Source organism: Archocentrus centrarchus, chromosome 3 (assembly GCF_007364275.1).
Source record: "Archocentrus centrarchus isolate MPI-CPG fArcCen1 chromosome 3, fArcCen1, whole genome shotgun sequence".
In the NCBI taxonomy this organism is placed as follows: Eukaryota; Metazoa; Chordata; class Actinopteri; order Cichliformes; family Cichlidae; genus Archocentrus; species Archocentrus centrarchus.
This window is the reverse complement of record NC_044348.1, coordinates 30756034-30780321: the sequence shown is the minus strand read 5'-3', so window position 1 is coordinate 30780321 and position 24288 is coordinate 30756034. Positions and strand designations below refer to the sequence as shown.

At 41.8% G+C, this 24288-nt stretch overlaps 1 protein-coding gene across 1 annotated transcript in view; it reads left to right on the top strand.

Annotated features, from left to right (window-relative positions):
* kif13ba (kinesin family member 13Ba) overlaps nt 1-24288 on the top strand; it is a 50533-nt gene that overhangs the window by 8129 nt on the left and 18116 nt on the right. The window contains 18 exon segments of the mRNA XM_030720752.1: nt 10868-10880; nt 12221-12281; nt 12418-12510; nt 13001-13181; nt 14231-14318; nt 15475-15609; nt 19708-19820; nt 20119-20230; nt 20345-20557; nt 20638-20748; nt 20887-21021; nt 21541-21671; nt 22429-22515; nt 22705-22898; nt 22980-23259; nt 23384-23546; nt 23640-23795; nt 23970-24119. Of these exon segments, the coding sequence (XP_030576612.1) occupies nt 10868-10880; nt 12221-12281; nt 12418-12510; nt 13001-13181; nt 14231-14318; nt 15475-15609; nt 19708-19820; nt 20119-20230; nt 20345-20557; nt 20638-20748; nt 20887-21021; nt 21541-21671; nt 22429-22515; nt 22705-22898; nt 22980-23259; nt 23384-23546; nt 23640-23795; nt 23970-24119 (2416 nt within the window).

Genomic DNA, 24288 nt, shown 5'->3' with positions numbered 1-24288 from the left:
ACAGCAAGCACAATGTGCACACACACACACACACTGTAGAGAGCAGTGGAGGTGTAGAAAAACATGTCAGCAATGATCCACTCATTGTTAAATGAGGGAAATCCATCGCAGCGACGGAGAACTTTATTGCTGCTAATATGAGTGAAACTCCGCTTACCCGAGCGCTGCAGAGTTTAAATGAAGCATCGAAGCAACAAATTTGTGTCGAGGATTTTTTATAATCGAATTATTCGACTTACTCGAGGAATTGTTGTAGCCCTAATGTGAAGGTTTCACCACTCACACCAGAGACCCAAGTTCAAGTCATACACTTCATGATTTTAATACATTATGAATTTAAATTACATTATTCATTATCATACAGACTATTTGATTAGGTTTAGAAAAAGGTCATAGTTTGGGCTGGGGATGAATTATTTCTTGGACAATGCTGTGGATATTTTCCAGTCTGGTTTTTGCAAATTGGAGTCCACTGAAACTGTTTTACTTAGTATTTGATGACATTTTGATGGCAGCAGACTCTGGAGAGTACACGGTTCTGGTTTTATTAGCTCTCACCTGTGCTTTTGATAATGTTGATCCCAGTATCGTGATAAACATGCTTAGGGATCTGTTTGGGATTACTGGTGTTTTAAAATAGTTCATGTCATATCTATCTGAGAGATCTTTTACTGTTTATATCAATCAAGTGATGTCTGAAACAACAATCTGGACTTGTGGGGTGCCTCAGGGATCTGTTTTGGGTCCAATTCTTTTTGCTTTATATAATCCCTCCTGGCCAAATTATTAGATGTTACAATAATATTTCTTTTCATCTCTATGCTGATGACATTATGAGTTTTATAAATTGTCCATTTTAACTAATTGCCTGAAAGAAATCAAAAATAGTTAAACAACAATTTCCTCCAGTTAAATACTGATAAAACTGAAACTTTATTTCTCCTGACCATATGATTTCAGAAATTCTGAGACATATCAGCTTCTTAGGCTCTTCTGTTCAAACAGGCCTCAGAAATTTGGGTGTCATTTTTTGACAGTTCAATGTGCCTTGAGCATCACTCCAAACAACTGGCTCAGAATTGTTTTTATCGTTTTAAGGAATATTTCAAAACTCCGATTACTGGTGTTAAAGGCTGAACTTGAGATGATTATTTAAGCTTTTATCTCTTCACGGTTGGATTATTTTAATGGACTTTTTACTTTGGATTGCCTTCAGACTGTGCAGAATGCTGTGGCAATGGTCAAGCTCCCCAGTATATCTCTGACCTGCTGAAACCTCATTCTTCTTCTCGAGCTCTTAGATCATCAGGTCAAAGGTTGCTGCCAGCCCCACGCACTCGGTTCAAAACTCGTGGGGATCAGGCTTTTCAGGCAGTGGCATCAAGGTTGTGGAATTCTCTTCCGCTGTCTTTATGCTGTACAGACTCCACTGACTCTTTTAAAAAGCAGCTGAAGACACTTTAATACAGACAAGCTTTTAATTAACTTACTTTCTGTCGTATTCTGTTGTTTTATATTATGTTACATTTTTATTTTTGTCTTTTATTGTGAAGCACTTTGTGGTTTTTATCTGTGGAAAGTACTATATAAATAAATTTTACTTATTTACAACAGTTGCCACTTTTTGAGCTCTGCTTTCTTGGTTGCCACAGTGACATGTCCCCACTTTGTGTAGACAAAATATATGCTCCAAACATGAAATATGCTCTTTTGAAATACATTAGTTACAAAGCTGTGCAATTTCACATTTTGCTATGACTTGGCTGACTCTGCACAGAAGGGTCCTGCCTGGGTTTGAGACTTTTGCTATGAGGCATAGTTGCTAACCACTGAGCCACCATGCTAATACTGGCTGAATAGGAATACTTTTAATGTTTCAGCTTTGCCAAATTGTAAGCAAATAAATATTGATGTGCTTTTAGTGTCCTAATTTTAACAGCCTTGATTGTCACACGAGCTGCCAGTGGCCCGTTTCTCACACAGTTGTCTTTTTTTCCCCCTTTTGTGCTCTGAGAGGCATGCAGTGCTTTGGGAATCTTCTTATATCCTCTCACTAATTGCTCTTTCTCAAGAGGTCTTGTCTCAGATTTGTCTGGAATGTCCTCATGATGTAGATTTTGGCAGGAAGCAGACCAGCCACCTGTTGGGCCTCCTCAAGACAGGTGGATTTTAACTCGCATCACTTGACACTTGTTTCCCCCTCTTGGCATTCGCTCTGTCTAGTCTTGGTAACCAGCTGCTGTTGGTGGGTAAGGCAAAACTGTGCTTTGAGTTTCTCTGTTCCTGCAATGAAGGAGGCATTAAGGTGTGTTAGAGTTGGTTGTAATGCACAGAACAGGAATGTGTGTATTGTTCCAGAGACCCATCAAATTATCACAAATGTAATTATGAAAAGAAATGTTCTAAAGTAAGCTTATAGTAACTTATAATTAACCTTCTTTTGTTTGTTTTGTCGGGTCTCATGGTTTGGGATCAGCTGTTATTCTATCGTTCTTGACTACTGATGCACTATATCGGAGGAAGCCAGCTGTGTCAGAAGAAAGACCTCCTTGTGACTGGTGGAGCTGACTGCAGACTGCCAGATCAGAAGTGATGAATAATGTTGGCTTCAGGCTGAGGTTCATGAGCTGACAGCAGCACTCTGTGTGTCTGTGTGTGTGTGTGTGTCCGTCCGTGTGTCAGAGATGCCTGGAAGAAAGACAGCACCATCGAGACGCACGGAGACAGTTATATATGAAAAGACAGACTCCACTCCTTCTCAACTCTTCCGTTTCCGTGGCAACACGGGAGGAGGTTAACTCCGGGTCGCCGTCAGTGACCGTGAAGCCCCTTCCTTGAGTGAGGAGAAGATGGAAGAGGGAGGGAAAAGCCTCATTTACACGAGCATCTGTCGGCCATAAACTTCCTAACAGTGACTTTTATGGTGGCCTGAACAAGAGCAGCGCTGCCACTTCTCCTGCCGCCTCTCAGTGACAAAGGGCCGAGGGAGCGACAGAAGGATGGGCCGACTGCTGTGTGCAGATGCTGTTTTTTATTTTGTTTGCTTGGGTCCAGGTTTCATTGACACAGTGTTTACATTTGAGGACAATCTTTTACTCACCAGTTTTGCCGGTTGTTAAGGTTGAGAGAGATTGGAGTGGGTACACTAGAAGTTAGGATGCTGCAGGTGAACACTGTTTGCTTAAGTAGTGGAGTTAGTGATGCTCTTTGTTTAAAGCTTACTCATGGCTTTAGATATTTCTACTCATTTGATTTTTAGTTACTTTAATTGGTATGAAATAGTCTTATTACTGTTCTTTTGAATACTATTAGAACACTAATAAAAAGCATTAAATAAAACACCACAGAGCTAAACTGCAACTATGGTTTTTGCAGTGTAAAAGCACTTAGTGTGGAACAATAGGTAGCCTGAAAATTGGACAGGACATTTGCTACACAAATGAGCTCAAGAAAGGAAGTTCTAGGTCAGAGGTCATGTGACATGTGGCCCTCACAAATGGATGGGGAGAATTTACAGAGCAATGACAGATTTTTTTTTTTTTTTTTTTTTTTTTAATTTAAGAGTAGCACAATATATATTTATGTACACCCCACCAATGCTATATATTATCAGTATAGTACTGGTAGAGTGATAGATGAAGGTTTGAAGTATATTCTCATTTAAAGAAGAATTGCTTGCTGTGCATGAAAAAAACGCAGCCTTGTTATTTATTAAAAGAGTGGTTGAAAAGTTCACCTCTGTAAATGTTCACCTTGTGATGCAGTAGACCTCTAATTGGTGCATTGAGACGCTTTTCAAAACCGTCCACAGTACTGTTTTTGTTGGGGGTTGTTGCCGAAGCTCAGGATTAGTTCTGTTTAAATACAAATGAAGGATTTTCTTTTTCTCTTTTTCTCTTCTCGGCTGTCAGAAACAGTTTTTCTATCCAGACAAATGGGGGAAAGTCACGGCCACTGATGTGATCACTTGATCTGATATCTAATGGAAGCTTGAGAGCAGAACTTCCATTTAAAAATGCTGCCAAGCTTACTCCTAAGTAGTAACTGCATGCAGACTTGGTGCTGGATTATATCCTTGGCTGAATGCCTTATAGTTGATACACAAGCAATTGTCAGTTGTTTCAGTTTAAACATACCTCCAGTTTAATATAAGTCGATGCAATGGACATTTTTCTTTCATCAACCAAGCCTAAGCAGATATTTTCAGAGAGCAAATGACGGTTGATTATCTTTTTGAAGACTTGTAGTTTAAAGTGTAAACTCATACATGCATCAGCATATGAAATACAAGGAAGAGACTTTTCAAAATAGCTCATATTCTCTTACTATACTTGGAAATGACCATCATGTTCACTCTGGCATGGAGGGGGGGAAAAAAGGTCACCCATCAGTGAAAGCAGACAAGGTCGTGTACAGGACTGGTGAAGGCCTGAACCTTGAACAAAAGCCAACACACAACAGAGCTCGTCCCTGCTCGCAGCCTCGTTACCACAGCCTGGACTGCACGAAAATAATTAAATATCAAACTTTTTAAAAATATTAAACCACAAAAATTCTCTCTGCAAGACTTTTTTTTAGCAATGGACTGAAATTACATACCATCATAAAGACAGTTTGTGTACTGGGTGTTTTCATGGCCATTAATGACTCTGTTGGGTGACAACACACTTCAGTACCATCAGACCACATGCATTAAAAACAGTGAGTTTGTATTATCTTTTTCAGAAAAAAATGCATTTTCTTGTTACTTCTGACCATCTGATAAGCATAGACAATCTGATTTATATTTGAGTAAAAATTTATAGTTAGACTTCAGGTGATGTTTTTCTCAGTGGCTCTTGGTAAAACATTTTGGGGAGGCAGCAAAAATGATCATCTCTGTAGTGCAGATACAGCAACAAATATTTGAAAGGATTTAGAGGGCATTACTTTATTTTTTCCTTTGTCATTTTTGTGTCCTGTATGTGGGTCTGATTCAGGTTTTCCTGGGCAGACCGGACTTCAATTGATCATGGTGCCACTCTGTGACTCACTACAGTAGAGATACTAGTTACTTTTTTCTTCTTCTCTTCATTAAATCTTTCATTAAACTTGGTATCCTTAGTGTTTTTCCATGTGTCCTTTCTCACCAGAGATGTCCTTGCCTCCGGGGTCTGCAGTGCTCTGCCAGGGTACTTTGCACTTGTGTGTCTGATAAGGAGGCAGCTAACTGCCCTGCAGCCGTGTCATCAGTCACAGTGGTTTGCATGATGACCTGAGGCTGTTTGCATTGGGCTCGTGAAGCTGGATGTTGACACACTCTGACAAAGATCTGTCTCCCATCAGATGTCAGCGAGGCAAATACAGGCGGCTTGGTTTCCAAGGCGATACACAAAAGTGACTGCGTGGCCCCTTATCTTGAATTGATGGTGGACGATATGTGTGTGTGTGTGTAACACCATATGTCTGAGGCCAGTATACATTGTGCTTGTAAGAGTGGTTTTATTGTGCTCACTAAGATTTGTGTTGGGAGTGAATGCTCTACAGTGTTTGTGTTGATGTAGAAAAGATGGTACTTGAATGTAAAGTAAGGGGGAGTGCTTAACTAGTCCAGTCTGAACCACATGACTGGTAATAAACTGTCTGGGTTAGAAGGAAAGAGAGAGACTGAAACACTGGCTTATTACCCCAGAATGTTCCTCCTCTTAAGTAGGGGTGCATCCGTCTTTTTCCATTTCCGAAATGATACCGATACCTTGACTTTGGGTGTTTGGAGTACCAGTGCCATATCAGTGTAAAATTAATGTTTTCCTGACTGTGAGGAAGTGATTGGTAATGATTCTTTAAGGCATCATCAGGCTTTACTTTGACAAAGTTATGGAAGCAATCTTTAATAAAAACCGACAGTAAAATGTGACAAATATAGCAACAGCCCTGACACAAATGCAGTGGGAGGAATGCAAATTTATTAGGCTATGTTAATTAAGATGATGATAATGATATGTTGTGATTAAAAGCTTCTAAATGAGACTAATGTCCTAGCTTCTACCCCGTGTAATGTCTCTGACTGAACATAAGTGAAAGTTAATGAGTGAGTGAGAGAAGCCAAAGCAGCATCTCACTGTCAGCTCACTTTAGCCACAGTTAAGTGAAATCTTCAGCAAACATACAAAGAAAAGCTGCTGGTGATGCAGATGTTAAATACCTCCAGCTGCTTTTTGTAGAGGTCTTCAACTTGACCCAGTCATGGTGACATCCAGGTTTAAGACTTTTGGACCACTTGGGCTAAGGAAGGGGCTTTGGACAGTTTATGCCACTGAGTTAGCAATATCAGTGAAGGAAATTTGAGTAAGAAATGTTAATTACATTAACCAGTAAACATTTTGCAGGCAGCACATGCATATAAGATTGTGTAACATAATTCTCAGATATTAAAGCTACCAGCAAAGGAACGTAAGTCAGGTATAGAGTAATCTTTTAATTCATAAGTTTTGTTGTCTGAAAGTGCCAGACATGAAAAAATAAAACTAAAATGTGTGAGTTGTTTTGCTGTCAGAATAGAATAGAATAGAATGCCTTTATTGTCATTATACAGGATGTACAATGACATTGGAGTCAGCGGTTTGAATATTGGACTTTTCCATTAACTGACTTTGTTTGCCTGCAGTGCAGTGATAAGAGGGCTTAAATGTAAACAATCAATAAATTGAATAGGCTACTATAGTCACTGCTGCTCTGGATTTTAGCAGTGGTAAACTAACCTTGACTGTGTGAGATGGTGAAAGTCAGTCAGTAACATTAGCTTCACTTAGTAAAATAAGTTTTATTGTTCCCATCTTAAACATAAAAAAAATCAGCTTTAGTTTTAATGCTCGTATCAAAGCTGCATAAACAGCGTGTTCTGTCTTACTGGTATATAAATGGCTCCACATGATTTGGCTGATGATAGAAACCATGCAGTCTGTTTATATTTTGTAGGTCAAGTTTTCTGTCAGATTTCTGCAAAGGGTTTGAATTCAGGCAGGGAAAGTAATAACTATCCAGAAGTCCACTTAAAGTGCATCGCAGGGATTGAGAAACTGAAATAAATACGAGGGTTTCAATTGGGTGTAAGGGCTTAATGTCAGCAGTACTCACATGCTCACTGCAGACTTGGTGCGCTTTAAGTACAATGATTAATAAATGTATATTTATTATTTCTGGCTTTGAAATTTTCTTTCAATTTTTTTTTTTTTTTTTTTTGGAAGATGAACAATTTATACATACAACTGGTTTAATTTTATGCTTAATTAAATGCTCATTTGGAACGTTGAGCAATAAGAGCTGGGAGAGAAACTGCAGATTTTATTACTGAATCACTGTGTGTTAGAAAAATTACCTCTACATACATGACATCTGTTTCAGCAATAGCAGGCTGCTACACACATACAGTGAGTGTGCAGACGTTTGATGCGCCATGTATGATATTCTTTATGCAGCCTGGAAAGTACAATTAGTGTATGTAGGATAAACATAGGTCATTTAATCATTTACACACCATGTGAGTGCCAAATGTATCGCTGCTTGTATGGTTGCCAGTTGTTCTATAGCATACCAGCCTATGTGCACTGTACGAAAACATTAGCCTGTCATGTGCCATCAGTATGTGCTGCGTTGCTCTGACGCCCTTTGTGCTTCAGCTTAGCATTCCAGTCTCAGACTCAGGCTCTCTCTCCTCCCTAAACCCCCTGGCTACCTTCAGCCTTCTTTCCATCATCCACTCCTGTTCCTCCCTGCTTCGCCATGGATGGTACAGTCCAAGAGAGAGCGAGAGAAAAGGAATGTAAGAACAGAAGAGAAAGGAGGAGGAGGGAGGGGAAGCAACCATGCATTAAGTTATTTTTTAAATGACGATCAGAGCAGAGGAGCAGGCCGAAGCGGGGAGGGGCGGATAGAAGTGTTTGAGGCGGGTTCACAGCTCTCCTGACCGCCTCATTCTCCCCGCTTATTGGTCGGGGGGGGGGTCCCTAGCTTTTTAACGCGCAAAACGTGGACGACCCTTCTTGCCTGCAGCCTTTGAAGCAGCCGTGACAGCTGTCATCACTATGTACATCAACATTGAAGTGGAGATGTGTTGGCAGGGAGATGCTCAAAAGCTCCCCCAAGAAGAGGATTCAACCAAACAAAAAGATCTAGAAGTCAGGGTGTTGTGGATGATAAACTGTAGTTTGTCAAGATTGTGCACAAAATTAGCCCTTGAGTGTCCCTTCTTTGTTTGTTTGTTTGTTTTTGGAGAATAAATAAACTTTTCAACTTCGTGTGTACGAACAGTAGCTACTGAAATGAATTAGGCAGCAGTTAGGAATCGCTGTGCATGCATCTGCTCTGTGCAGCACATCAGCAGTGGATCATCTCGGAAATATGAAATGTTACAGATTGCTGGCTCGTTTGTGCAAGGACCGCTGCTATGGTGGTTTGTAAAGAATGTGCAAGGGTAAAAGGAAACAGGTGTGAGTGTCTTGGTGCGGGGGTGTGTGTGTGTGTGTGTGTTCTTGCGATGCTATCTTTAAGAGGGCCTACATGAGTTTCAGACATTTAGACAAATTAATAATGCAGGTAAGGCTTATCTCACCAAATATTAAGATGAACAGTAACATGTTTTAGAATGAAGTCAGTGAAAGGTCCTCTTAGTGGCAGAAGTATTTCTGAGCGTGGGTTTGTAAAACACTAGCAGTTTCTTTCCTGAGGCCATCAAGTCAGATGATGATCTGACTTGATGCAGCTCTTTGGCTGACAGCTGCCCTCACTCTGTGGGCAGGGCCACTGCTGAGCTAATGGAGGAAGAAGGTGACGAGGAGAAGAGTAAGGATGAATAGAATAAAGGACAACAGACAAAACCTTATAGCCTTTGAACTGAATAGGAACTGAATGGTAGAATGAGACAGACACTGCCAAAGACTCCCTTCCCTCAGGGACCACCAGTTCAGTCAGTGCTTGTTGCTTCAGCCCACACAGGGTCATGAAAATGACTAAATTTATCAGCATATAGTCTGCAGACCTAAAGCCATTATGCAGTTTGTGAGTTTGGGCTGACCCAAATGAAGGATGAAAGAATTGTGGTTGTATCATTGGTCATGGGTTCAAAATGCTGGTCCTGTGTGTCGCACTGTGAGAGGTTTAGTGTTGGCCATTTCTGCAGTTTAAGCCTCGGACAAAATTCAGACCGTCAGAAGTGTTGGATGACTCTCATGCTGTGAGCCCTGGTATGACCTGTATCTACTAATCAACCAATAGGAATGCAGCATGAAGTGACATGCTGATCGACAGAGATTGGCACTTAGTACATGGCACAGAGTGAAAAACAAACTGAAACAGAATAGATGGAAGTAAATCATATAAAACAAAAAGTCTGGGATTCCAGTAACATGGAAAATCCAGTTGAGTTGCTGCAGTAGAAGCTTTATTTGTGTGCGGCCTCCAGCTCTTTTCCTTTTTGTAATAATCACATCTTGGCATCAGTTCAGTACAGCCGTCAAACATGATGCCCTGCCTAAGTTTAAAAGATCCATCTCATACAGTGTGGCCTGAAGTGAACTCACATTGTTATGCAAGTATTTTAAGAGATTTGACAGTTTAGCTGGCTGCGAGTAATCTTACACCAGCCTCGATTTGCTGGTGTTTAAGGCATGATTTGTGCCTTGTGTTGTAATGAAGATCATAAAATGTGTGGTTGGTGTTAATTTTTTTTGTGGGTTGCAGGAATAAGTGAACTTAATGAATCTTAATGGGCCTCATTTACTCCAAAATTAACACAGATGTGGAAAATCGGCTCACATGAACAAAAAGCTTTATATATGACATTTACCAATGTTATGTAAAGGCATGCTGCACTGCCAGTCTCAAAATGGTGCAAAATCCCAATTAATAACACACACATACCTAATTAATATGAACTGTATATAATTATGCTTGTAATGTGGGACACTCAGATTTGCTGATATACGTACACCAAATGTTTATGCTCCTTTAACTTCAAGTTATTGATTTGCCAGCGTAATAGCTTATATTTCATTCTTAGTCCATACTGTTTAAAATTAGGCTAGCCTGTCCTGACATTTCCTCATATGCAGAGAAACCAGATGGAGTTACCGTCTGTTTACTGGAGGAAACCACTTTTAAAGGACATGGCTGTAGGTTAGAAGCTCCTGATACTGGTGTGTGTGTGTGTGTGTGTGTGTGTGTGTGTGTGTGTGTGTGTGTGTGTGTGTGTGTGTGTGTGTGTGTGTGTGTGTGTGTGTGTGTGTCTGTCTGAGCCTGCATTTGTGTATATTTCTTTAAAAGCTCACACAGAAATATGGGGGCGGTTCTTTTTTTAAATGTCACAGTTTTTCTGTATTTGCTCCCCCCCCCCCCCCCCCCCCCCCCCCCCCCCACTTGCCTCCTTCAATTTTTGTGCATGACCTGAACCCAGTAACCTTTCTACACTATCATCTGAATCCAATAGACTGTCAACACTCTGCCAGCTTCGGTACCACCCCACCACCACTCTGTTCCACACATACAGTACTATTCTCACGCACACATTCCCACCCTGACACCCAGAGACATGCCCAAATCCCTTGAGAAGCAGTTTTTGACATGTGACACAGAAGCTGTAAACAGCTACAACAATGGTGACCAGTTATGTTTTAAAGTAACTGCTAAAAACAAGCAAAGCCTAAAGCAAATGACTCTAATCCAGTTTATGCCTCTGTCCACCCACATATAAATTTTTCTCCTTTTATTTCTTTTTTATGACACATGAGGGTCCAGAAAAACCATCATACTGCATCCTTTGAATGTGCACTAAATGTCATCTTTCTCTCTTTCCACATGCTCCTGTTGACCTCGATCCTCCCAACATCATCAGGAGTCAGTCCAAGGTAACGGCACACAAATGCGCACACATATTTTCAACGCTGAGCTAATTCCATGGTTGTGAATCATCTCTGTTTTAAACAAAGACACCGCTGTATTACTTCAGCTCCGTTTCCTAGCTGTGTGCAACCGTGCAGGCAGCAATACAAAGTAATGATTTAAAACAGTATTGCCAGAATCCATCCATCCATTCTCTTCCGCTTATATGGGGCCGGGTCGCGGGGGCAGGAGCCCAAGCAAAGAAGCCCAGGCTTCCCTCTCCCCAGCCACCTCCTCCAGCTCATCCGGAGGGACCCCAAGGCGTTCCCAGGCCAGCCGAGAGATATAATCCCTCCAGCGTGTCCTGGGTCTACCACGGGGCCTCTTCCCGGTGGGACATGCCCGGAACACCTCACCTAAGAGGCAGCCAGGAGGCATCCTAATCAGATGCCCGAGCCACCTCAACTGGCTCCTTTCGATGTGGAGGAGCAGCGGCTCTACTCTGAGCCCCTCCTGGATGGCCGCACTCCTCACCTTATCTCTAAGGGAGAGGCCAGCCACCCTTCGAAGGAAACTCATTTCTGCCGCTTGTATTCGCGATCTTGTTCTTTCGGTCACTACCCAAAGCTCGTGACCATAGGTGAGGGTAGGAACGTAGATCGACCGGTAAATCGAGAGCTTCGCTTTTACGCTAAGCTCCCTCTTCACCACGACAGACCGGTGCAGCGTCCGCATCACTGCAGAGGCAGCCCCGATCCGTCTGTCGATCTCCCGCTCCCTTCTCCCATCACTCGTGAACAAGACCCCGAGATACTTGAACTCCTCCACATGGGGTAAGAACTCGTTCCTGAGCCGGAGAGAGCACTCCACCTTTTTCCGGCTGAGGACCATGGCCTCAGACTTAGAGGTGCTGATTCTCATACCGGCCGCTTCACACTCGGCTGCGAACCGTTCCACTGCGAGCTGGAGGCCACCCCCTGATGCCTCTTGCCAGAATAGTTTTAATTTATTAACTTTTAACCCTAAAGCAATACTTGTTTTTTCTGTTGATTCACTTTGCTGTGTTTCCCATGGTTGTTTGACACTTTATGGACGTTATGATTACATGATTTGAGCAATAAAAATTTATGTTTTCAGTTACCTTTCCCAGTTTAAAGCTAAATGAACCTGCCAACTGATTATCATTAAAAAGCAGAATACCCACCTTTTGAGTCCAAGTCTGTGGTAGCTTTTTCAAATACACATTCCAGTATAACATACATGAACACTGAAGATCTTTTTTCCCCACAAAAATCTGTTGATTTAAAGTGAACGTCAGAATCAGACTTCCTCTCATGTCGATGCTGTTTTCTCTCTGTTTTCTCAGGTGTTTGCCTACGATTATTGTTTCTGGTCCATGGACGAGACAGATACGGAAAAATTTGCAGGCACGTTTATGAAAAGAGATTCATTTCAGTTAAAAATGTCATCACAAAAATACCATTCTGAGGTGTGCATATTAGCAACAATATATTTCACAGTTATACTGATCGATGTGTGTGTGTCCGTGTTACTTCACTGCAGGTCAGGAGGTGGTGTTCCAGTGCCTTGGGGAAAGTCTTCTCCACAATGCCTTCCAGGGCTACAATGCCTGTATATTTGCCTATGGACAAACTGGTAATTTACAGTCATTTATGCAGCTTAACAGGGGTTGGTCACAATATGTGAACTTGATCCATCTACCTTTTATAGCAAATTGCTTTGAAGTTTTTTACATTAAAAAGTGTTAAACATTAAAATACATGCACATTTCTGATATTTCCTGTCCCATAATGTGAACAGCACTTATCTTACTCTTACTTTGAATGTAATCTTGACCCTGGAATAACAATTTGGAGCTGATAAATCGGTCCAGTGTCTACACATAAGTCAGAATGAGTTGTAGCACTATGAGATGTTATACAGGTGAAATAATGCTTTACTTATTTCGCACCTGTAAGAGTTAAATTGAGACAATATCTTAAATACCATCGTTACTTTGTTTCTTTATGGTAGTGATGGCAGCTGCCACAAAGACAGGGCATTATTTTTATATTTGATCATGCCTGCTGGAGTCCGTCTCCTTAAATGAAAATATTTGTCTCTGCGTTTGCGTGTGTGTTTCCAGGCTCGGGAAAGTCGTACACCATGATGGGCTCAGTGGACCAGCCAGGACTGATCCCTCGCCTGTGCAGTGCTTTGTTTGAACGAACCCAGAAGGAACAGCGGGAGGAGGAGAGCTTCACTGTTGAGGTGTCCTACATGGAGATCTACAACGAGAAGGTTCGAGATCTGCTCGACCCCAAAGGGTATGACCTCAACCCAATCTTTTAGTCCTGCTACAGATATGATAGATTTTTCATTTTTCATCTGCAGGGTGTAGTGGCTCTGAGAAATCTCATAGCTAAGAATTAAACACTTCAACCTTTGCATTTGGATTCATTTTCTTTCCCCAAGCCCAATTTAAATCAATAGAATATCAAATTTACAGAAAGCTTTTTTTTTTTTTTTTTTTTTTTTTAAGTGATGCTATCCTTTCAATGCAGATTCAGCCGTTCTAACATTCATATCCTGTTAAAGCACATTCAGCAACTTACAGCTGAGTCATTGTGAAACCCACAAAGGTTGTAGCAGCACCAGCAAGTGTAGAGTTACATCCCTGTTAGGTTTGTTTTCAAATGCAAACCTATTTTTGCATATTTAAAAGGCTGTAAATAGAAACTGAAGCATTTCAATAAAATTTAAGTCACTGCTTTATAGTTGTAATAATTACTTAATTTATTAATAAGTCAATCATCAGAAAAATATGTGCACCAATTTTGATAATCTAGAATTCTGTAAGGCAGATGAGCAGCCTACAGTTATGCTCTAACATAAACTCAGACTAGCTGCTAAATCAGTGAAAGTCTGTGGTTTGTTCTGGAGCCACCAGCTGCTGTGGTCAGTACATAAAAAGATTAGCATTCTGCCCTGCAGTCACTGTTTTTGTCCAGTTCATGTCCAGCAGGTCAGCTGTAAATCAGGACCCCAGGCCTGTGCCTGCTGTCCCAGACACCATAACCTTTGACCTTCACTCACCGCATGACCTTTAACCTCAATAAAACAGGCCAGAGAGCGGCAGACCATCTGACTGCCATATGTGCTGTGCTGTGGGTCAGATAATGATGAAGTTCTTAGACCCGAGCAAGTTAGAATCGGGGTCAGAGAGCCAAGTGCTCACAAAGTCTGAACAGTTGGTTCATTGGTTGCCAGAACAAGTCGAGCCTATACTGCCTCCCCTGGTGGGACATCAGATCAGTTGGTCAGGCGTGGCCGCGATGCTAGTCTTTGTTTTAAACCTATTTTTCTTTGTGCCCAGGGGTCGACAAACGCTGCGGGTGAGAGAACATAAAGTTTTGGGTCCATATGTGGATGGCTTGTCCCGGCTAGCGGTGGCCAGCTACAAGGTAAAAAATTACACACACACAAAATAAAAACTTTCACCATGCTTTTATCAAAACTGCCACCTCTAACATCCACTGTTCGGTACTGCAGTACATCCTGTCTGATCAGTCACTCTGTTCAGTTTTTCAGTGACACTTGAACAGAGTTTCTTACTCCTGTTTCATCTCATGGTGCTCTTTAAACACTTGAAAGTGCACTTAGTGGTCTCACCAACCATACTCGAAAAGGGGAGTAGTATTTTGTTGTTTTATAGTGTGTATTTCAGGTGACTCAAAGGCACCATTTATAGATTATAATGATAAAATGTAGAAATATGCATAGAATGTGCTGTGCAGTAATCTTTAAATGTTAAAGCTTGACAGTCTCATTTGTGGCCATATTCACATGCTCATAAAGTATTCTTTGCAGCAAGGTGAAGCCCATTCAAATGAAACTGATACGAACAATAATTTAATAATTTACAGTTAAGTGTAGTCATGCTTACAATATCTTTAGCTCTGAATTCATCCATCCTCACTCAGGAACTTGACAGTGCAGAGATCTTGAAGGGTGGAACTTTGCAACAATGCTTTTATATGACAAAACAGTTGCATTATTGAGACATCAAAATATTTTTAGCACACCTTTTTTCTTTATTTTTTTCTCTGTGCAGCAAAGTACGGTGATGTAATCTGTTTTTGAAATTACAGCAGCATCTCCATTGTGTGATTCAGAAGTTGGGGTCAAAAAACACATGGCTGTCCTCTGTGAAAGTTTGCTTCTGTATTTGCTAAACTATTGATTTCCTTTCAGCATTAAGTACTTTTTATCCTTCCGCTCGATATTGTTGTCATACTGTCCATCCGCGAGGTTTTTACCTTTCTAGTCTTTAGACTTTAAAAGCACAAGAAGCTGAACCATGAAATTTGGCATGTGTGTTCTTTACTCTTCAAAGATGAGCAGTATTCGTCTGTCCGGGCAAAGGCTTTTTCTTTCACTTAAAGGCTAATTTAATAAATCTGCAAGTGTGATCAAATGATGGAACATCTGGATAGTCTAGACTGTCAAAAAACAGATAACACTGGGATCACATTGTTAAAAGCTTTTGCATAAGGCACAATAGACACGGAAAATATAAGCAATATTAATGTGTTTTTTGCTTGTCTTTTCCTCCATCAGGACATCGAGTCTCTAATGTCAGAGGGCAATAAGTCTCGCACTGTCGCTGCTACCAACATGAATGAGGAGAGCAGTCGATCGCACGCTGTCTTCAACATCATTCTCACACACACACTCAAAGATTTACAGTCTGGGGTAAGATATATCAACACACAGCTGATCTGTTATTTCTAAAGATGACTAGCTAACGTCTGTTCCACCTTGGATTCAAACCATGTTCCCTCAGTCCCCACACCATAATCTTACCCTCTGCACCATCAAGCTGCTGCATCTTCCACCCACTTCTAAGCTCGCAAATATGCATTACACTGTCTAGCCATATCAGGCAGACGCAGATATTCTTTAAAAAGCCTTCAAGAATTTTTCCGACACACGAGAAATCATAAGGCTTAGAAATGCCTGAGACTTTACTTTTTAATCTGTGATTGCTGAACTTGTATGTGGATGTGATAATGCTGCTATTTCTGTTTTTAATAATATCTAACCCGCGAGAGAAAAAAAAAAAAAAAAGAAAGCTACCAAAGGGGATGATGTCAGCGCTGCCATGTGACCAGGCACTCTAAGAAAAGATCTAAATGACTAATTCTCCACCCTGACTGACCCACATAGTCTCTCCTGATCCTTGCTCTTATTTCCAGCCAAAGTTGCTACCGGCAAGTCCTGTTAATAATTCACAGACGTGACTGTGAGTTTGTCAGTTGATACAGCCTGCTCTGCTTTCAGGTCACGCCCAGAGTCAGTCACTGAGTTGTCCAGAGAGTTCGCCGGTAGTTTCATCGAGCTGAGCAAAGTCTAACAGACAGCCAGCACATAAACTGTGTAGTCCTATGTGTCACTTAGCTGACACATCATTCTGTTACTTTTAAGATCATATTTTATTGTCTCATCATTATAAGTGGATATAGCATGACATAGCTTTGCATAATGCCAAAGAACTCGACTTTGGACCATTAGGCCTGACGTGCTGTTCATTTGGTGCAGTTTGAGTAACTTTCTGTTCCTGATTGTAATATTTAGCTTGGTTTTTACATTCCTGTCTTTGTTGCTCTGTAGTCCTCTGACTAGTGGAGCATTAGTCATGAGAGAAGTTGGACTAATTTCATGACACAGAAACCTGATGATAAACTGTTAAATAATGTTCTCAGGGCCACAGAAATACTGCTTACCACTGCCTACAGTACTCAGTGTATAATGTATTTCCCTTCAGTGACTACAGAGTATTCCACACGCATTTAAGCATCCAAGCTTCTTCAAGCTAAATAATTTCTCACCATCCCCAGTTTTAGAGGAATAGTGAGTGTTGCTCTTTCCAGTGTAGTTTGTGTCTGCCCTTTAATGGTGCAGCCAGTGTTGGGGGCAGGTTAAATTGAGGCAACCTTTGACAGGTAACGATATCACCTGTCGCTGGATGAGTCATTCTGACACTGAGAAACTCGTCACAGGTTTCCCTTTCAGTACCGTGTCCTGTTTGGACTTTTCAGCCACGCTCTCCACCCAAAGGTCAGATCTGGTTGCACTTTGGCCTTATTTACCTCTATATCTCAGTTGTTTTTTCTCCACATCGCACTATACAGTCTTACCAAATGTATTTAATGCAAAGTTTTAAAAATAAATTCAAGCGGCTGTTTTTTTTGCACCCCAGAGTCGACCATATTTTGCACCATGTGTATCTGTGTGTTGATGCCTTGACACTTATTTTATGTGCTAGCAACATAAAGCAGCCTGACAGGCTGCATGTCCTGCCTGCTGATTTTGTTACTGACTTGGGTATCAAATCTCCTGCTGACAGTGTCCTTTAATAATGACGTATTTCCTCCTTTTTTCTTTTCAACTTGAAAGTTGTGTTTTGAGTAAGACGAGAGTGTCCGGGTACTGTACACGTTTGATAAAAATGAGGGACATACACATTTTCAGAGGGGAAAAAAAGTGGACTTGGTGTACTGGTGTTTATTACCAAGTCTCATATTTCCAGGCTGCAGATCCTGTCATTGATCATGTAGTTTTGCCTTCCCCCTCTCTTTAGCTTTCTGACATGTCTTCTTAGTTTAGGACAAGCTCTAGTTCTCTGTTCTAGATAATCATCTCTTGTTTGTTTAACAATTTGCTGGCTCCTGAGGGATCTAATCTTGTGCTGGTGTGAGGCTGATCTGTATCACCGCTCCCTGAGGATGATCTTTATCTCATGAATGGGTCTTTTTGGGATTCAAGTTTGTTTGTTTTTTTTTAGTTTACCTGAGATTTCTAGGTGAGATACAGTGCAGCTGTTTAAGATTAAACCTATCCACTTCACCAGATAAGGTTGCTTTGCTTTCCGAACACAATGCAAAACCCTCTTAAGCGATGCTTATTTTTTAGTAACACATGTACATCTCACTACTGCAAACAAACGTCTGCTAAATTTAATGTTTAAAAAGTAACAAAAAGCAAAAGTACAGTGGCTAAAGTTAACTTATTTTATGTCATTTAGGTATACTGTTGCAATAATGGATGCTCATATGAATCAAGGCCAGAGTTTCAAATCATGACATCATCTTATATGCATGAAATCCCTCTTGGCAAGGAGCCCAGGTTTCAGACTGCTCTAAACTCTGTTTCTGCCCCCCCCCCCCCCCCGCCCCAATGGGGTGCAGCTCAGGCAGTGAGCACAGCAGCCCCTTCAGCCTGTTGTTCAAACCTTTTATTTGTGAGGGGCAGCCAATAAGAGGAAAGTTGGTTTAAAACAGTTGTTCTCAAATAGGTGGGGTGCAGAAAACTATGTGAAAATATGCAATGCAAATAAGGTGAATAATGAGATTTTTTTTTTTTTTTTTTCAGGGAAAATAAATCAGTTTTCACATTATATTATGTTGACCTTCATATAATTAAAATTCCAAAAAGTTTGAGAACCACAGGCTCAAAGAGAGGGTGTCCCTAATTGGAGATGTGCTAAAGTGGCTTGTTTCAGACTGCAGACGAACCAAGTAGAGTCCAGGAATAAAAATATGGAGCTGGAAAAGCCCGTAATAGGTTGACATTAAGTGTCGAAAGGTGTTGAAGATTTTTTGTGAAGATGACACTTTGAAAGTTTAGAACCTGGAAAAATTTTCACTAAACAGAGTGCTTGTGTGTTTTAATCAAAGGCAGGGATGTCAAAGAGTAGCAAAGAGGGTGTTTGACTTCTAACGCCAGAACTGTAAAGTAAAATTTCAACAAAGGTCGCACCAAAAAGAAAGCAGGAGAGGTTCAGGTAAATTCAGCTGCACCCACAGCACTGTATGTATCATGTAATGAATTTGGAGGTTTACTTAGTGGGCTTGCTGTTAGCGTAAGAGGGCAGGTAGTCTAGTTTTGTGAAGTTGGCTTGTTTTTGTCTGCAAGGCCACAGCTGAAGTGCAGCAGTGTGGAGTCCATACAGATTTATGGAGTTATGTGGGAGTGAACAGTCCTTTTTTTTTTTTTTTTTTTTTTTTTTTTACGAGAACACCATTATAGCTGGATCTGCATGCCCTTTCAGCCAAAACATTTTAAATTTGGAGGCTCGACATTATAACACCAGGTAGAGAGCCCAGACGTGTTGCACCACAGAGCCACTGAGCTACTCAGTAATTGCGTGGCATTGAATGTGACTTTGTTAAAACACTTCTGTGTGCAAAGAGGTAAGGTGGCTTGGCAAACACTGCAGACACACACTGCAGCTGCTGATGTTTAGCTGAAAGGCTGCTTTGGCTTCTCAGCAGGTGTTGATCAGGTGTTACATTCAGCCTTGTCAGCTGCTGACCTCTCATAGCCAGGAGTCGATATGGCATACAGATGGGGATGTGATATCCACCTCTTCAGCAGCCGTTAGGAAGCCACAGAGGGAAGCTGTCATCAAGACACTGAAAGGTGAAGGTGTGCCCTGGTTGGTAGCATTACAGGAATAAAAAAAAGTATAGAAGATCAACATCTTTTACCACAGTTCCTGGTTATGTTGCAGACCAGCCTGGTCATTGGCTTCTTGTATATTGTTTATTACACAGGAGGGAAAAAAAAAACTCATCAGTGAAAAGTCAGAAAAGGGGGGGGGGGGGGGGGGGGGGGGGGGGGGGGGGGTCCTTGTACATTTTTACATTGAACAGAAATATCAATCCAGGTTAGGCAGTGGGGCCCCTGTTAGAGCATACTAGTCCACAACGCATCATAGAAGCAGTAAGCAGCAGCAAATGGAACAATAATCAGCCTCTTTTTGTTTCTCCCCTTTCTTTGTCTCTGCAGACGAGTGGGGAGAAGGTGAGCCGGCTGAGTCTGGTAGACCTGGCTGGAAGTGAGCGAGCAGCAAAAACTGGAGCAGCAGGAGAGCGCCTGAAGGAAGGAAGCAACATCAACAAGTAATGAAAGCAATTAAACACAGACACAGAGAAATGCTTAATACATAAGCCCTTGATTGGATGTTTTCCCCAAAAAAGATTGTTTTTAGTGTTACTTCACAAACATAACACAACTGTTACTGTCACCAGAACCACAGCAGGATGTTAAATGCATGGGTCAGGCAAGTTTGATGTTAAAGTATCCCAGTGCACAAGCAGACAGAGAGCTACACAAGTGCTGTCAGTCCATGAGCTGGTAGATTAAAGAAAATAAAATGCTCTAATAACTCTAATACTTTTGTGTGTTTGTGTTTGCAAGATCCCTCACTACACTGGGTCTGGTGATCTCAGCTCTGGCTGAACAGGGAACTGCCAAGAACAAGACCAAGTTTGTTCCCTACAGAGATTCTGTTCTGACATGGTTACTGAAGGTATGATAAACATAAACATCCACCAGAGCAAAACACCATTTGTTACAACATTTTTACTATATTTTACTATTTTGCCCCTTTCTTTCTCTCCTAATGCATGCTGTTTGTCTCCAGGACTGCCTGGGGGGTAACAGCCGGACAGCGATGGTTGCTACTGTGAGTCCAGCAGCAGACAACTACGAGGAGACGCTGTCGACGCTGCGCTACGCCGACCGAGCGAAAAACATAGTTAACCATGCTGTCGTTAATGAAGACCCCAACGCACGAATCATCAGGGAGCTCCGGGAGGAAGTCGAGAAACTACGAGTGCAACTGACCCAGGCAGAGGTGAGAGATCTTCACAATCTTAGCAGTAATCATGTTGAACTGTTTGCTTCCCTTCTTCTCACCTGCTTTCTTATCTCCAGTCTTTAAAAGCTCCAGAGCTGAAAGAGCGTCTGGAGGAGTCTGAAAAGTTGATTCAAGAGATGACCATCACATGGGAGGAGAAGCTTCGCAAGACTGAGGAAATTGCACAGGTGAGACACACAAGAAACATTGTGGTTTTTTGTTTTTTTTTGTTTTTTTCTTTCTACAGTGCATGAATTTAAGTGCAAAATTTCTTTACTTTGTAGAACTGTAAAAAAGTGGTGGTGATGGTTTTTCTTTGTGTGCAGGAGCGTCAGAAGCAGTTGGAGAGTCTGGGTATTTCTCTTCAGTCTTCGGGGATTAAAGTCGGAGATGATAAGAGTTTCCTCGTCAACCTTAATGCTGATCCTGCCCTCAATGAACTGCTTGTGTACTACCTGAAGGTTTGCACTAACGCACACACAACTTTCCCCATCGTGCTTTACCTAATGCCTTGTAAAGTATTATCCCCGATTATAAAAAAATACCAGACAGTATTGTGTAACTACAATTTAATGAATAGTCTTTGTCCAGAGCCTCTGCTCTCTAAATACTAATATTTTTACACATAGAAACTGAAGTTTTGTTTTTCTAAATAACTAGCTGAGGAGGAGCCAGTTATCATGTGACTGCCACTGGGTTCTTGGACACACTTGAGAGGGAAATGAATTTATACCAAAGCTGAAACACAGCACAGCTTTCGTGAAAACACGATCATGTTGCTGTTCAATGGGCTGGGTCAGAACAGATGAAGCTTAAACGCTCATGGCTGTGGCAGCTAAAATTTAGATCGGTTGTGATTGCATTTATAACTGTAAAACAAATACATCACACAAACTGTGCACTGTATTCCTCTACACAGACTCTTTAGCCCCTATTTGGTTGACTCAGCTGATTGTAACATGTTGAACATTGTGTCTCAGGAACACACTAAAGTGGGCTCAGCAGACTCCCAGGACATCCAGCTGTGCGGGATGGGTATCCAGGCAGAGCACTGTGTCATTGACATCACAGCAGAGGCAGCTGTCATTCTCACCCCCTACCGCAACGCGCGGTAAGGAACGCAAGTGTAACGCAACCAAAGTCCAGAGACTTACACCGTGAAGCAAGATTAGAGGTTTTAATTGGGTACCTTCAGGTTAAACTCAGAGTTTTCAGGGATAAGAAGGTGGTTCATTTCTTACTGAGACTTCGTTACTTTGGTACAAAACCACTGCCTACTGACCAGCTGAACTCCAGAAAGATCGCTCCAGCCTCTAATGTGCATCTAACATCTAAACCCTGTTTTTCTTTTATTTTTCCCTGATTAGCATCAGTGAGAGAGGAGTTACTTAATTTACCGTTTTTTTCTGTTTGTGTTTTTCTTCTTCTTCTTGCCTCCTGCTGGCTACAGAAAAACCTAGTCCCTGTTCTTATGGTACCTTATGGAATTTACAAGGCATCATACTTACCCGTTTGAATTGTGTTTTTATATTTGTTATTTACTTGCTCTCGAATAGTTCAATACTGTCGCCACTCCAGTTGAAAGAATGGGGCTAAAACTGTCTTTAATGGCATAAGAATATTTCTGAGCTACACAAACAGAACACACAATTGTAATTATAGTTGGATATCCCCGTATCTTAATGATGGGACAGTGATAATGTCTATTAACATTATCACTGTCTGTTAGCCTGCACAGTCTGCATTTTTCCCAACTTTTTTTTTTTTCGTATCTTTAAACAGAGAGCCTTTATATAGCACATTTAGAGTCTTAATGACCACTCAATTCAACTCCAAACTAATGTCACCTTTTTTTGCTGGCGTTACAGGACATGTGTTAATGGTTCTCCAGTAACCAGTGCTCTGCAACTCCACCATGGGGACCGAATCTTCTGGGGAAACAACCACTTCTTTAGGTAACCACTGTTGTTTTAATTTCATTTACATTTCTAAGTCATTACCAAAAAAACCCCAGTCTCTCTGGTCCAGTCCCGCCGCCTATCAGTTCCAGTTTTTTCCCATCCCTGTCAACCAGTTTGTGCCATTCTTTAAAGTTATGTCAGATATTACTGAGTCACTGACAAATGTGCTCAACCCACTATCAGGATCAACCTGCCCAAGCGGCGTTCTCGGGCTGCTGCTGATGAGGAGGAGGGTGAGGGTGGTGTGATGAAGAACAGTGGTAGCAGTGAGCAGCTGGATGCAGATGGCGATACAGCCAGTGAAGTGTCCAGTGAAGTTAGCTTCTCTTATGAGTTTGCCCAGACAGAGGTCATGATGAAGGCCCTGGGCAGCAATGGTAAGATGTGTGAGGACACTATGATATAAAACAGCATTTCTTCAGTTTCCCATCTTGCTCCTTAATGTCATGTCCCTTCAGATCCCATGCAGGCAGTCCTTCAGTCTCTCGAGAGGCAGCATGAAGAGGAGAAGCGTTCTGCTCTGGAGCGACAGAGGCAGATGTACGAGCAGGAGCTCCAGCAGCTGCGCAAGAAGCTCAACCCAGAACGACTGTCCACAGGTCAGTCTGGAGGGCCGACATCTGGGCAGCAAGGTCCAGGACAGCAGTCTCACTACCGCAGCATGGAGAGGCTCAGTATGGGGGGGATGAGCCATTCAACCAGTGCTCAGAGCAGACTGAGGCAGTGGAGTGAGGACAGGTAACGGTGTCCTTGAGTTTTAGGTACATGCATATTGTGTTGATAAATACCATCTTAGATTTTCCTAATCCCTCCTTTCCTCTCGCTCCCCCCTCATTGTTTGCCATCTGCTGTCCTACTGCAGGGAGGCTGTGCTGGTGAGGAGCCTTCGAAGATTGAGGGAGCAGATTGTGAGGGCAAACCACCTGGTGCAAGAAGCATGTTTCATCACTGAGGAGCTGGAACGACACACCGAGTACAGAGTCACTCTGCAGATCCCGTCAGACAACCTCAATGCAAACCGCAAGGTCCTAAACACAAATCTGAACACATCACATGTGGGTGCCCTGTTTTCTGGTTTTCCCCACAGCTCACAAGTGCATCTGTGTGTCTGTGTGTAGAGGGATGCAGTGCTCAGCGAGCCAGCAATTCAGGTTCGACGACGGGGTCGAGGGAAACAGATATGGAGTTTGGAGAAGATGGAGAACCGTCTGGTCGACATGAGAGAGCTGTACCAGGAATGGCAGGACTACCACCACCACCAGCCAGACGACCCTGTGAGTTAACTTAATCAGCCATATGTCAGCATGACGGCTTTATTGTAAAATTATAATGGGATTTAGTGGATGCCTATGTATTGTAAAGTGAAATGAAGACACACTTCTTGGTAAGCTTTGGAAACCAAACATAAGCACCTTTGACATCTATCTATTAAAATTTTCCTTGTCCAGGTAATGCGCTCATATTTCCGCCGGGCAGACCCGTTTTTTGACGAGCAGGAAAACCACAGTCTGATCGGCGTCGCCAACGTCTTCCTTTCCTGTCTCTTCTATGACGTCAAGCTGCAGTATGCTGTTCCCATCATCAACCAGAAAGGAGAGGTAGAACATGGTTTATCAACACTTTAATTCCTACAGAAGAATTACAGAAACACAGCCTCAGGACTTGGGATGTTCTTCAGTGTGGCACAGATCCAGGGTGGCTTTCAGTGAGATCAGAATTTAAGAGTCAGAATAGAATTATGTTGGTAGAATATTAAAAGTATGATAA